At 41.2% G+C, this 15,219-nt stretch overlaps 1 protein-coding gene across 5 annotated transcripts in view; it reads left to right on the top strand.

Moving 5' to 3' along the window:
* The first annotated feature begins 947 nt into the window (after positions 1–947).
* APD2 (RING/U-box superfamily protein) overlaps positions 948–15,219 on the top strand; it is a 62,837-nt gene continuing 48,565 nt past the window's right edge. For 2 of the 5 annotated variants that reach the window (XM_087678447.1, XM_087678449.1), the window contains exons 1-4: positions 951–1,190; positions 1,318–1,512; positions 1,588–1,732; positions 11,225–11,331. In XM_087678447.1, coding sequence (XP_087534573.1) covers positions 1,630–1,732; positions 11,225–11,331 — 210 coding nt within the window. In that variant the 5' untranslated portion in view covers positions 951–1,190; positions 1,318–1,512; positions 1,588–1,629. Of the gene's footprint in view, positions 1,191–1,317; positions 1,513–1,587; positions 1,733–11,224; positions 11,332–15,219 lie in introns of all 5 variants that reach the window. The other 3 variants (XM_087678446.1, XM_087678448.1, XR_015690944.1) reach the window with 3 other exon arrangements.

Consider the following 15,219-nt stretch of genomic DNA (forward strand, 5'->3'; position numbering starts at 1 on the left):
ATAACCCTTTTCTATTCAATCTGTAAGTAACCCTTTTATATATTAAAAGTGTATAAAAATGGTATTACAAAAATCCCTTATGTTGAACCCATGTGATACATATATATATTTATAACTGACCTCCTCGAGAAAGTTAAAAAAAGAAAGTTGAAACTCTTAAACTTCACAAATAGTTTAATTAAAAAAATAGAATATATATGAAATTTGATGCAAAAAAATCCCTCTAGGATTGTGAGTTGAAGGCTTTTGTATTTGCGAATGTTGACTTAAACATAATAAAAATTAATCTTTTTGGTACAAACTAAGCCTCTTTATTGAAGTGTCTGCTCGTGGACTTTGTAGTTAGTATGTTCATGAACCATGTTTACTTCATGAATGTTGACTTAAACACAATAAGAAGTTGCCTTTTGAGTACAAACACAACCTCTTTATTGAAGTGTCTCATCATGGATTCTTTAGACACCAACATTCACTCAAAATGCTTTTAGCAGAGTAGATACAAAAACCTTCAACCCAAAATGTTAGAGGGATTCTGTCAATAGAATTGCATCAATTTGCTATTTTTATAGCTCATAATTTTGTGAAGTTCAAGGTTTTAAATATTCTTCTTTAGAATTTGAAGGTTTTTGAAAATTTATAATGTATTTTACATTAAATCTCAATTTGTATTTGCTATTTTATAACTAAAAATTCTATGAAGTGCAAGGTTTAAATCTTCTTCTATAAAAAATTGATTTTTTTTCTTGGAAAATTTGTAACTTATACTCATTAAAAACATAAAATCTAAAGCTCTAGCATATCTAGTTATTAGGTTATAATTTATATAATAAATAAGAACTCTGACTATAATTAATTTGCTTGCAGGATCCACAAGAACCTCGTGGGCTCTGGCCAGCTAGTGGCGGGTAATTACTGTCGTGAGAGCCTCTTTAATGCGTATTGACAACCAATTCAGCTGGGTTCGTGTCGCCTCTCATGGACGTGATGGTGGTGACGACGGTGACAGGCGAGAGTAGTGTAATAATAATAAGTGTAGTGTTGCGCATCTTCTGCAGCAGCAGCGGTCCAGACCTTTGTAACAATAACAATATCAATAATAATGCGCACTCTCAAAGATCGAATGAGTATACCTGAAGCAGCAATTCGCCTCTCCACAGCTTCGTTCTGTTTGCATGCTCGATCATAAGCTGGTATGGGGACCGTTATCTCTTTCACAAGTTTGTTTAAGAGCTGTAATAGCTCCATGTGTCTGTCTGTCATATGTCGGCTATGGATGCATCTCTTTTCACTGTTGCCGGATTCCTCTTAATCTTCCAGTGGGGTAGCAATGGGCCTGCTTTAGATTCTGGGCTTCCTTCAGATTCTTAAAGAATCTAGACTTCTACAGCGTGGACATTTGTCACATCGGTTATTGGACATGCGCCATGGGTATTCCCAGTTATGATAAAGTTACGTTGTGCCTGATGAGTTCTGCCCTCCTGACTATGGCTATTTTCAGGAAAAGCTTCCAAGGTACCCAAGTCCCTTTTCTTCCTTTGGCATTCTTGTGCTTCTCGGGGTAGCTTTTTTATGCTCTTTGCTATGCAGCTTTTCTGCTTTGACGTCTCGGAACTCCAATTTCACATTACCATGCAGCCTGCAAGTGAATCCAGGCACCCAAGGCAAGAGAGTTCGCCACCTCGCGAAGAATGTTGGGCTTGCATTGCTATTTCTGTGTTGTTCTGGCTATTCGGTAAGTCTTCCGGTTCCATCATACTTTTTGCCTTCTAATCTTTAACTAAAATGCTCACATTCTATTAGACTTGACTATTTGTTAATATGGACCGCTGCATGTTTTGCACGAGAGTATCAGTTAACTTATCTTCGTAGCCCGTTGGCAAGAACTGTATGCCATTGGTAGCATACATGTGAAATTGGAAGGACATTGTTGTGAATGGATTGTGTAGGTTATTTTCCTAAAGGCAACTCGATACACAAATGCTAGGGTGTCAAACAACCATAGCTTCATTCTGCTCTTGGATTTTTTTGTGAGGAAAATATTTTAGGTCAGCTATACCAAAATTTCATCTACTAATTGCCAAAGTGGGGCGAGCTCTTTCATAATCTTTTTTCATGTTATACAAGACTTTTTAGAACCTAACATGTTTTTTTCTATAAACATTTAGGCCCAAGCCTTAGGCTTATATTACATACTAGAAACAACTACTGAAGTGTTAGTTTCAAGGAGCAAAAGATGAAAAGTCTAGAGGGCTATAATTTTCTCGCCGTGTAGTTGAAATGTGTCATTTTTTCACTCAAAATGATCATAACTTTCCAGAGAAATCCACTTGGATCCAAATTGATACTCTCATCTAGGAGGCCATAATTTTTTTTAAAAAAGGCATGGGTTTTACATGTCATATAATTGTTGGATCTACAACTAAATGTTCTAAATTTAGACATTCATATTAAAAGCATGAAAATATGTGAACCAACAGTGCAGTAGAATGCCATCTTATGTGAGCACTCCATATTAACATATTTTAAGAAATTTTCATATATGTATTGTGCTTTTTATTGTATGAGAAATGGGTCATGTCGAGGATGTATAGAGGTGTCATGCCTATCTTACCTAGGGGTAGCTTGTGAGAGGATTATTATGCTAGATTTCTCATAGCACGGACCTAGCCTCTACGGATATTGTTACAATGGGAGCTCATAGCTAGCATAATTGCTTGATACATATGGACCCCCAAATGTAGCCATGGTGTTGATTTTTGGATATATCTACTGTAGAGACTCTCTCTAGTGCTTGGATAGAGGTGCGTAGCCTCCATAAGGAATGGGAAATGATACAGGGTAGTTTAGAGGTTGTTAACTTTTTTTAAGTCCCAAGGTGAAGTGCAAAGTACAAGAAGCCCGATAAGGGACTTCCATATCAAAAAATATGTAACATAGGAAAGTATATTATAACTTATAAGGCTTGAATGGATAACTAATCCAAAGATCTATAATACCAAACTATGTGGGTCTAGAAGAGAAAGAAAGTGTCAAAATCCCATGTTGTGAGAAAAGCATACTTTCTTTGTGCTTGTGTCATATTGATGCTCACAAGAAGGGAGAAATGCTTGTTTGATAAATGTGGAAAACAATTGGATACAATTTTTAAAAAGTCACTCAAATTGGTATCAACTCAAAGACGTTTGTATAATTGGAAAATGCTCACCTAGAAAAGCTTGCCTGCATTTCTTATCCCTTTGTGTATACTTGTTGCTTTAATGTAAGCTAAACTAGAAATCCTTGTGTGAGTCCAAGTTTCAATGGATTTCATAAATGGAAAACTGGGGATGAGAGAATGTGACCTCACTACCATTTGATCAGAGAGCAAGTAGAACAAGGTGCCACATGTCTTGTCTTTGTACATTGTCCAAGAACCATGTTGACTTTCTCATAAAAATGGTTCATCATGATGAGGCATCATGGTCTTGATATGTAGAACAAATTTCCATTATTCTCCACGTATTATTTATTTAGGAACCATTCACCAAAGCCAAACTCTTTTTCTTTTCATATTCATTCCTCTCAACATGGTGCTTAGTTGTGGCACTTAGTTGACGTCATCTCTTTGCTAGGTGTACAACTAGAAGTTCAAAGTTTTCATGTAAGTGGAGCTCAATAGAAGGATTATACAATCCATTTTTGTGTGACTTGGTTGATTCTTAACATGGGCCATGCTTTTGTGCTAATGATCCACCGCCTTCATTGAGAAAAAAGGAAGCACAAAGATCATTTTGAACAAAGACTTCTTTGATATCACTTGTTTTAAAGGATTAGGTACTGCATATTTTGCTAGGAGCTTGGCCATGTAAATGATATAAATAAATACTTGTCTATAGATAGTGGACACAACTGTATGACAAAGCATAGATTGATATAGAATACAATTAGGGTTAGGTAAACTTAGAGACAATGAAATTGAAGAAGATAATGAATGAGTAATGAATGATATATGTATGGTGCTCAATGCAACAAAGCACACTTTGCAAAGGTGAAATATTGATCCCTAAATTTCCGTATCAAAGAGTATAAGTTGAAGAGTATGTTGTACCTCGGTTGATTCCAAAAAGCAACAGATGGCCTCTTGAGAAAACGCAATAGTGTGGAGTTGGATCAGTGGATAGATGGGATAGGTAGCAGTTAAAATCAACAAACGCAAGCTTGAATGATGATGTGGCAGCTTGGTGATGAGTGCAGCCAACAAAATGCAGGCTAAAAGGCCATGTGGCTATGTAGTTAGCTGCAAAAATAGTGAAACATAGACAAATTCGCCACATGGTAAGTTGGTGATAGTAGTCAAGGCCTAAATGGTAGTAGCAATAAACAATAGCTCGGATCGAGATATCCCTTGCGAATGGGGTGTGGACAACATCGAGAGTCACTAGCAATCTACAAAACAAGATTGAGATTGAATTGTGGGTAGCTTGTCTATTTATAGATGGATGGGTTCTACCACATTAGGGTTTGGTTAATGGGACATAGACACTCTTTAGGATCATGTCTCTTTTTAATAGAAGTTCGGTAATTTTGAGTTTTGGGCTATATTTAAGAGCTAATCAAGTTTAAAGTACATTTTTAGTTCAACACCCCTTCTTAGACAAAAAATTGGAGCTAGGAAGGGACGATCAAGATAATTGAAGCCCAAATTTTCTTCTACCCTAATGCATTCCATTCCAAAGTAGCTAGGGTATTGGACAAAGGGTGCTCGGCAGCTGTCCAGTGACTTGTTAAGACTACAGAGGTGATGGTTATCTTAACAAGGGTGCTCAGCGGTTGTCCAGTGACCTGTTAAGACTACAGAGGTGATGGTTATCTTAACAAGGGAGCTCAAGTGATCTCCCTAGGGAGGCCAATGTCTTACCAAGACCTATAAAGGCGGATGGAACCACAATTGGTTTTGTTTTTTAAGAGTATTTTGAATGATAGGTTTTTTCCTATTGAGTAATTGGTGCCTCTAGGCAAAAATAAAAGGAATGGTTAGACCCAACACATTACAAAGCGGACAAGCTATCCTGTCTATCCACGGTTATTGATGAACAAGGAAGCTATGGGGGGTATGTGGTAAGAAAAGCAAGGGAGATTGCCCCAGGAGACTACCATGGGAGTTGCCACAAATATGGTGGATCTAGAGTTGACCACTCTTTGTCTGAAAAGGGATAAACATACACAAATGTATGCTTATAAGAACAATGTACCAAGCATGGGGTAATGCAAAGGGCAATGGAAAATGCTATGCTCATGCAAAATGCTGTAATTGTGTCACTTGGAGTGCCCTCGTAGGGGAATTGTTCACTTGTAATAATCTCGATGATAGGACAATGATACAAAGAACAAAGATTAATGTCGTTGGAGTAGTGCCTCCTCTCATTGTCAGATAGTGGGAGGAAAAGTAAGCACCCGCTCTCTCCCTAAGATGTCGATATTGATGGAGGAAAGGAGAAGCACCCAAAGAAGAAGAGTGAATTGCATATCCAGCTGAAAACATGTGAAATCAATGGCCTCCAAGGGTGCCTCAAGGAAGGCAAGAACTTGGCTTCTAGTGAAGACTCCTTAGTGGTCCAAGGTGTAAAGCATGATCAAGGAAGGGAAACCAAGGTAAGGAGGGCCAAACGATTCAAGTCTCTACTTTGATCTACTGGTAGGTTCTATAATAAGGGTTGGTGCCAACCTGCAAAAGACAAATTAGGAGCAAAACTACCACATAACACCTTAAAACATGCATATCTCAACTTTAGTGTGAAAAGTGCTTATGAGTGGATTGTGTGGGTTTTTAAATGGTTCCGCTACCAAAAGGTATGCATGCTAAAGATGTAGGAAAGTAGAAGTAGAAATGTGTAGTAGAAGAGAGAAGTTAGGCTAGAGCATGTGTTGCAAGGAAAACTGATATGTAGGTGGGAGGTGTGCTAAATGTATGGTTTGTGTCGCTGACATCTAAATCAAAAGAAGGCTCCATGATAGGGAAAATGTGCTCAACTGGTTTTGGTTATGCCCTTGATGTAGAGGACAATTGGGAACTAGATGGGGACTTATCAAGTCTATTCCTAAGGGAGATAAGGAGGGCTTATGTAATGTGCCCGTCCAAGCACGTTTTTAGCGGTCCATCGAGAGACGAGTCTAAGCAACGCCGCCCGGCACTCCCATGGAATGTCACGGGGTTTGTCGCTTAGGGTTTTTCGAGTCTGCCTCACAACGGAATGTTTGCGGCTGAACCCACTAGGATCGACCTGAAACTTGAGTCCCTAGTGTCAAAGTCTCCTGACAGCATTCTAGCGTCGGGTTTTGGACATCCTACTTTATGCAGAGATACCCAAGCCGAAGCAAACCCATGCCACACTTGGTTCAAAGAGAATAGGAAACGAGAGGGATGTAACGCTCCACCTCTCTGCCCATAGGGCATAATCCCATTCTAGTCCCCTAAAACGGCATGAATCAGGGTTCTAACCTAACGATTTCTAAGTGTCGGTTGTCAGTAAAACCTTGTGAGAAGCCTCCTAGTTCTCTAGGACCACCTTGCCACAGGACAAACTCGTCGGGGGTTCCGTCCTCCTGCTTCCCTCACTTGGCCTACTTTAATTGTCTAATTAGTCCTATCACTTTTAGATGTGACATGTAAAAACAGCTTTCTTAATTAGCCTTTTAAAAGGGCAGGGTTCGTTCATGTAATCTTATGGCATTGACACGAAAACAAATTCAAACAGGTTCCGTGGGAGTACCTAATATTAGCAATTTATTAGAGATACAAATCTTGTTTAAAAGGGACAATATCCGCAATCCGTAAGGATGCACTTTATTTCCACCAAGTTTCTACCTTGCACTAGTAACAAGGGACTCTCGAGAATCTATCCCGAGTCATGCTGATCGTTTGAGTAAGACCTAGAGGCAGGGAATTTACGGCGAGAGCCCCCCCTAGCATCCAAGCGTTCTCCTACGTTCAAACCAATCTGCGGAGAGACTTCTCGTGGCGGGTTCGGTCCACGTTTCCGTCACGGCTATTTAGAACCCCCTTGGCTAGGGTTGGCAGCCAGCTAGGGGTGGTTTGGTGCGCCCTCCAAAAGTTCAACCTGATTTACTATGCTCATTTATGAGTTTGGGATCACACAAATTTTTTTAAAATTTTTTAAAAATAGAAGCAGTGTTCCTAAATTTATAAGCACAAACAAAGGTGCAAGTGAGTGCTCGAGACATCTGCTAAGGTGAGGGTCCCTCTCTTGACCCTAGCGTTTGTCATTCTTGCCTTGGCGGTAATTTCCAATATCCTTCGAAGGATAGGGAATACCTTCCCTCCGTCCCCGCTGTGTGAAAGGAACGAGTAATTATGCAATTGGATCTATATTTGATAGTTCGCGGATGGTAGCTGTCTTAGCTTGCTAGCCTTTAAATCTAGGTTCTTATCTTGGAAGAAAAGACACTCCAATTCTCTTGTATTAATGCCAGATTGTGTCATGGTTAAAGGTGATATCTTCAAGGTCGTTTCAGCTTTATCGAGGCCAGATTTAGAATAGAGACCAGTGAGTGTTTTATTTGTCTCATGGTCCCTCTATGAAGTAACAATAGATTGGCATAATTTCTTTAAAACCCTAAATAAGTTGAGTTGAGCTCTATCCTTGCGTATATAGGGTTCATTTTTATTGAACGGCTCTTGAGCAATTATTAGTATTTCGTATGCGCGGTTTACAGTTATCTTCAAGATGAATCCCTAGCAACGCAATTGAATTTGATCATGATGCCACGCAATTAAGAGGCATATATTTCCTAAGACAATGCTGCAATGCAGGCCTTTGCTTTTGGGAATTCATTTTAACACGCTTATGCAAAACACAAATAGAGACTTGTATTTTTCTTTTGGGTGGAGGACGTGAAGTTATCAGGCCTAATGCAAAAGCGAACCACTTCCCTTTGAAGGTTTATAGGTGCCTAATACTTGGTTTAGTATTGCAAGGGCCTAGATATACTTAACTGTTATCGTAGCAATTCATGAACTTCATGTACTTGATTCAAACCTTTACTTCTACCTTTCCAATTTCACAAATTTCGCGACGCAAAGAAAAAGTACGATTTCCGCTTAACAAGGAATATGCATAAGTGTCCTAACAACCCATTTTGCAGTACCTTCAAGCATGCTAATGTTAGTGCGTAATCTAAAGCATTACGAGCACAATCAATAAGGTCCTTGCTTTTTTTTGCGTGCATGAATGCAAAATCTTTTGTGTAATTTACTTGTTCAAAAACATGCCAAAGTGCAAGTAAACACAATTTCCAATATGATAAAATGATGTAAACTAAATGGTGGTTAGTTATTATAGACTTTTGCCGAATACCTTTCCCTTCCCAATGAAGTCGGCCTATGTCCTTAAGACCTCCCATCAGGGTAGGGTGTATGCAACGTACCTGATTACCAAGTGACGCGGTTCCTTGACCCGCAGCTCCATCGGTTGAAGCGGGATTCGTGTTCGATTGGACCTTACTACGCTTGGGAGGCATTGTATAAGTTTGGTTTTTTCCTTCGTGGCTACACGCACAAGTTACGAGAGAGACGACTCGTGGTGGGAGAATCTTTTCGAAGACGGCAAGCTCGGAAGTCTTCAAAGAGAGAGAAATTCCCTCTCTTTCTTTCTCTTCTCTCTTACTCTCCCTTTCTCTCTCTCTTCTCTCTTTCTCTCTTCTTTCTTACTCTCCCTTTCTCTCTCTGTCTCTCTTCTCTCTCTTACTCTTCTTACTCTCTCTCTCTCTCTCTCTCTCTCTCTAGCAACGAACCTCCTTTCCCTTTAGCCAACAACCTGCGTATAGGGCCACCAACTCCAGTCCTCGTCGACCTCCTTCTCCACGCCTAAGCCCTTTTTATAGGGTCTTGGGGGGAGGGGGAAATTAGTAATGTATGGAGGCCCTCCCCCCTCCTCCCACGACACGCGGCAGCCCCCCGCCTCTTCTTCGCCATGCAGCACCCTCCCCCATTGACATCATGACCGCCAGCGTCCCCCCCCCCCCCCCCCCGCCCCCAAAAGCATAGACCGCCAGTTGGCGGCGTGAGTAGGGGGGGAATTATTCTTTAAAAAAAAAATCATTAAAAGGGGAGGGGGGAGATCATATGGCGGGAGGTAGGGAAAAATGTTATAGCCTAAGGATTGAAGTTCAAAATAGTAGCATTGCTAGATCGATTAGATAATCCTTGTGGTGAAGCAGGGGTAGATGGTCCCGCGGCCATATGAGTAGTGGACCTACCTTGTTGGGGCAGGGGATGACCCCCTCTTGTGTGGTGGCGGGGCTGAAGTGCCCTTGCTTGATGTGCTTGAGGTCTTGGGTCTAGACTTGGGTGGAGTGCTCTTGGCTATTGAGTGACACTCGTCGTTAAAATGGTCGGCCTTTTGTCAATGTTGATAATACCTATTCTTTTTGGGGACATTTTTCCAACCTGGTTTCGATCCCAAAGGGGAGTTACTTAGCTTCTTACTATTCGAGTCAATCTTTGTGTTGTTTTTTCTAACACCTTGCTTCACCTTTATGAAGTGAAGGCTCCCTTTGAATACTGAGGTTTCTTATGAAATTGATTGAATAGTTGAGATTAACATAGTAGCTAACACTCAAACTCATAGAAGGTGGGTAACTAGGATTGTGAGATGACTTGTTGGATGAAATTTAAATATCAATGTGGTAATTTGTTCATGAACAAGTGACTTGATCATTAGTTGACTTGGTTAAGCTAGTGGGAGCGAATTCAGCAAGCAATTGCCAATACTCAGCCAACTTGATTGTCAAATCATCCCTCAATGATTGTAAACTCTTGGAGCTCATGGTCAAGGTTGATTCGTTAGGTACAATCGCGAGTCCCATAGTGGTTGACTAGATGTGCCCAATGCTTTGGGGCAAGGTCAAAGTGTTGGAGTCGAGAGTGAAATTCAGGCAAAAGATCTTGCATGAACTCAACTATGGCTATTGCATTTTTTCTCTTCCAAGAGTGAACTACCTCATATGAAAATTAGTGTCAGGCTAGGATACTTGCCCCTAAACAAGTTTCCACAAGCCTTGGGAATCTAAGACATGTTGCATTATATTTGACTAAGTGGTAAAGTTAGACTTGGTAAAACAAGTCTTATTCATAAATGCATGCTTGGCTGATGTAGATGGATGGATGGCTTGAGGTAGAGGATAGGTGGATGGCATAGGATAGAAAGTTGGATAACTAGGCGCTACACGATCCATCGAAGTGCTTGGCATGGTGATACTAGATGTCTGACATCTACCCTAAAGGAGGTGAATGATTGCTGGATGGTCCACATGCCGAAAAGATGTGGGATGCCCCACTAGGTATTGTCATGTTGGCAAATTGTGTGGCCACGTGAGAGATGGGAGAATAGGTTGGGGCTTGAGGCGTGTGGGTGGGATACCGTTACATATAGGTCCCCATGAATGGTTGGGTTGGGGGCTAAACCCCCAGCATTGGTGCAGCTCCACCACTTTGGATGTGCAAAAGTAGAGGACCTAAAGGAATAGGAAATACCTATGTTTAGGTGGAATGGTGAATGGTGATGTAGAAAATGGTGTAAATGTGGGTGTGTGTAGCGAAGAAGGGTGGGATTGGGATTTGTGGTGTAGATGAAATAGAAGTGAATGGAAATTTATTTTTAGGAAATTGAAAATGAGATGATGATGTTTGAATTGATGATGCACCAACTTCATTCTGACTTTTGAGGAACAAAACTTGAAGAAGGAAAATTTGGTTTTTCTTATTTGCACATCTATAGTGAAAGTTATGATTAGTTGGCCATTAAAGGAGTGTACACATACCCTGCTGCTTAGGAGAATTTATAGTCCCCATGAATTGGTTGCTTTTAGTTTCTCCCAAGCAATTGAGCTCCAAAAAGGATGAGGTGCAACTTCTAGGTAATACTTGGCGGTGTGGTGGTTGCCCCTGCAATGTACAACTTAGCAATTGCAGAAAAGAAAGTGGAGGTGGTAAAATCTACATTTTTCCACCCACCCTTTTGTGTTTTTTATTGGGGAGGGGGAAGGGAGAAAAAATCCAATGTTAGGTGTTTTGTGCTATGTATTCTTTTAATTAATGAAAATAGTAGATCTACCTTGGTGTTAAAAAATTATCATCAATGCCTTAGATGAAAATTTTCCACCATTGTTCTAAGATTCTAGGTTTTCTTACATCTCTTCAAAGGAACTAACCATTGCATGTATTCAGGATCTATAACCGTGATTATGGGCCTTTATGGATCTAAGACAATGGTGCTAGGTACCAATTATTCGCAGCTTTTTGAAGTCAATACTCCTCTAGTCAGCTACATAGAGGTGAGGTAGATCCAAATTTGTATTCAATTATTTTAAATGATGGGCTCAAAATTGAATGTTTAGAATCTTACTTTGATCTTTTAGAGTTGTGACATTCAAGTCATGCACATGAATTGTTTTTGTTCGAAATCTGGATGAGAGTAGCTTTGAAGTTCACCAGGTTTGTATACTTTTACAATCTCTTTTCCTTGTAATGGATTGTGGTTGGTGTTTTTACCATTGTATTAATGCCAGAAAAGCTTACTGATTTCATTTAATGTACAGTACATCATGCTGCGAGAGTGCGCAATAGAAGTGAAAGGAAGTTGGAGTGAAGAGAAAGGCAGATAAACTGAAAAAGAACAGAAGGAGAACACTGATCTGAACATTAATACTGTTAGCCTGTTTTTATTCATGTTGTCATCTCCTGCTTGTGAGCTCTGTCAGAGTCTAATGGAGACAGAGGAGCTCTGACTATCTTGCAGCCCTTTCTATATGTTCATTTCAGTTTTCAGCCTGTCTCAGTGTGTTCACACGGGACCGAGTATTGTTTCCAGCTCAGTGCATTTCATTTTTAGGCTGCCAGTACTTCTGTCCACACTATTCACATGGGGTGACTAGTATTTGATGGGAATCAGCATTTCCCAAGGGAACTTTGAGCCTGATGCAGCCAGCATTATTGGCTCCATCATGATGCAGTTGGTCAGTTTTCAGCTTCTCCAGCTATTTATCGGTGACCCTGGTTTTCAGCTCTACTGCCTCTCTCCATCATCTGGTGCATCACTCCGGCATCAGCCTGATGCAGTGCCCTTAGTGATGCTTTGGGTTGCATGAAGAGATTGATTAGTCCACATTGTTTTCAGCATTCTTTTGGGGTCTAGTGCAGATTTCTTCTTCCATTCTCTTCTTTTCTTGCAAACTCTCTCCCTCCATGTCTGTGTTCTTCTTTTGTTGCGCTCTCTCACATGGTATTATCGCCAAAAGAGAGGACCCAGATTTATTGCTAAGAACTTATGTGGTATATACTGGGCCTCCATTGGGAAGGCCAAATATCCAATGTTGGTGGTTGATGATTTTAGCATGGATGTGTGGCTCTACTTTCTAGAATACAAAAGAGAGGTGTATTCCAACTTCTGCGATTGGAAGGGATTTGTTGAAAAACAAGCTACTTTCTAAGTTCAAGGTGTTAGAGCCAACCACGGCAGCGAGTTTTGTTCAAAAGTGTTTGATAGTTTTTCCACGGAGCTCATGATTTGGATCGGTTACTCCCATTGGAACACACCATTTGGGAATGGTGTGGTGGAGTGTGCAAATCGGGCCATGCTGGAGATGGCCCATTCGAGGTTGGAGCATCATGGACTTATTCCTTTGGGATGAGGGAGTCTCAAATACGATTCACATCTCCAATAGGTCTCTAATATCTACCTTGAAGCACATGATTCCATACTAAGAGAAGTGCAAGGAAAAGATGGAACATGAAGTTGAAGAAATTTATCTTCGTTGGTTACAATACGACGACAAAGGGATACAAGCTCTACGGTCCAAAGAAAAGAAAGATTGAGGTGAGTATGGATGTGATCTTTAAGAGGTTTGTGGCTTTAGATCATCCCCTCGACGGTGTTCCTATTGCAGGTGGTTTTTCTTCTACGAGTCTCCCTTCTTCCATTAGCTCCTGCACTTCCTTCTAGGATACCTTTTGGTACCTTTCCTTCAGCAGCAGCAGGCGGCAGCGGCTGCTGCTGCTGCTGCTGCTCCTCCTCCTCCTCCTCCTCTACCCTTGCTGCTGCAGCCGCTGCCGGCGCCGGCTGCGGCTGCTGCTGCGGCTGCGGCTGCTGCTGCTGCTGCTGCTGCTGCTGCTCCTCCTCCTCCTCCTCCTCTACCCTTGCTAGCTCCTCCCCATTCGAGTATTCCTACTCCTTCCCCATTCCCTTAGATTTCTTTTGGGAATGTTGAGCCATCAAAGGGGAAGCTTCCTATTTAGATAGGTTATGTAGGATTTGGGAGTTTCTCATTTTCCTAATACACCATAGGGCCTATGCAGATCGGCTAAGTGTTAGGCCAAGCATGGTAATTTACTTTGTGTAAATGACACCCTTATGTCCAGGATGTTATAGGATCTTCAGCCTACCACCATTGAGGAGGCTCTAGCATAGGATGTTTGGTGTTGTGCTATGCAAGAGGATATCGATTTTATTAAGAAGAATTGGACTTGGGATTTAGTTCTACATCTAGGAAAGCAAAAGGTGATAGGTGTGAAGTGGGTGATGGGTCTATAAGACTAAATACGTGGTTGATGGCACCTTGGACAAGTACAAAGCGAGGCTATTTGCCAAGGGTTTTGCATAGAGGGAAGACTTGAATTACTTAGAGACATTGCTCGAATAGCTTGTGTGTCTATTGTTTGGGCTATCTTGGCTCTTTTAGCTCAACACACCATAGTGGCCTGTTTTTCAAATGGATGTTCGTCTTCTTGAATGGTGTGCTTGAGGAGGAGATATTGAGCTAAAACATGCTTTACAGCTGACTAGCATCTTCAAACAGCCCCAAAACATGCTTAATTAATGGAAAACCCAAAATTTGGTGCGCGGTTCAAGAGAGTTTTGGTGGTCCCCCAAAACCTTAATTTTTGGGGGTACCCTTCAACATCTATAAATAGATAGGTTACCCACGGTCCAACCTCATTCTTTCAGTGCAAATTTCAGCCATCAGCTTCATCCATGTGGTAGTTTACCCTTTGCGACTATTGCCACTCCTCCATCAGCCCTTGTAGTGCCTCTGGTGCCTTTTTCTCCTTGGTTGTGGCCCACTGCTTGGTGCCCTCCTCCCTGTTGCATTTGGACTGCCATCGCTAGTACTCAATATACCTCCTTCAACTTGCATTTGGACTCTCCTCCACCAAGTGACAGTTGGTAGTGATCTCCCATGCCTTCTGATGACCTTCTGCTACTTGTGTTTGGCCTTCATCACTCTAGGCGGCAATTGGGGACACTACTACTCATCGAGGTGTCTCCTATCCAGTTGCATTTGCAGCCTTTTGGTGTTGCCACCTTCCTCTTTCATCTTCCACAGCCGTCGCCAGGATCTCCAACATTTGTTGGGTTTTGTATTTGATAGTCTTTCTCTCTCTTGACACTTTGACTGGTGGTGACAACACTTGGAATTCATCTTCGGTGGACATCACTCTCCGACATTGCATTGCTCTGCCCTTGGGCATTTGTATACTCTTACATTCATTTATATCCTTCTTTCGCTTCAGAGTTTCTTCTCTTTGTGTTTCAGCTTTGTGTTTTGCATTTAGGGTTTGAGTTTTGCTTGTCTCTGTCTAAGCCTTTGTGCTTGAGTGTTGGTTGTACATGCTGTGCTTTCTCAGTGCAAACCCTAGCATATCTTCACATGGTACCAAAGCCAATGATCTTCTAAAGAGCATCTTGTGGTGATTGTGGAGGCGAGTCTTTGTGTGAGACTCACACATGACTCGATTCTGACTCGTAAATGTCTTAGACACCTTCTTTTAGGGATCCTATGACGCCTTATCAGGGTTCTCCATTATTGGAGGCTCTAAGAAGGCATTATGGTCTCGAGGAGGAGGTAGACACACCATCTTTATCGTTTTCTTCTTGTTTTGATCTTCTTATAGATGAAGAGTTTGAGAAGTACTTGCGTATCACATACAGTCAAGTTTACACCCCTCCAATAAGCGCTACTACTCCGTCTGGACCGATTAATGAGAAAGGCCATCTCTTTGATCTTGGAGGGACTTGTTGTGCTAAGAAATGCATTTAGCCACTTAAACAGCCCCAAACCATGCTTATTTAAGGCTTATTTTAGCCAAAACCCTAAAACGGGGAGCGGGTCGAGAGAGTTAAGTGGGAGAGGATCTAGAACCCTAATTTTCTATAAATTGGCAGT

The sequence above is a fragment of the Lygodium microphyllum genome, chromosome 5 (genome assembly GCF_053477565.2).
Source record: "Lygodium microphyllum isolate KBCC chromosome 5, Lygodium_microphyllum_v1.1.10, whole genome shotgun sequence".
NCBI classification, from domain to species: domain Eukaryota; kingdom Viridiplantae; phylum Streptophyta; class Polypodiopsida; order Schizaeales; family Lygodiaceae; genus Lygodium; species Lygodium microphyllum.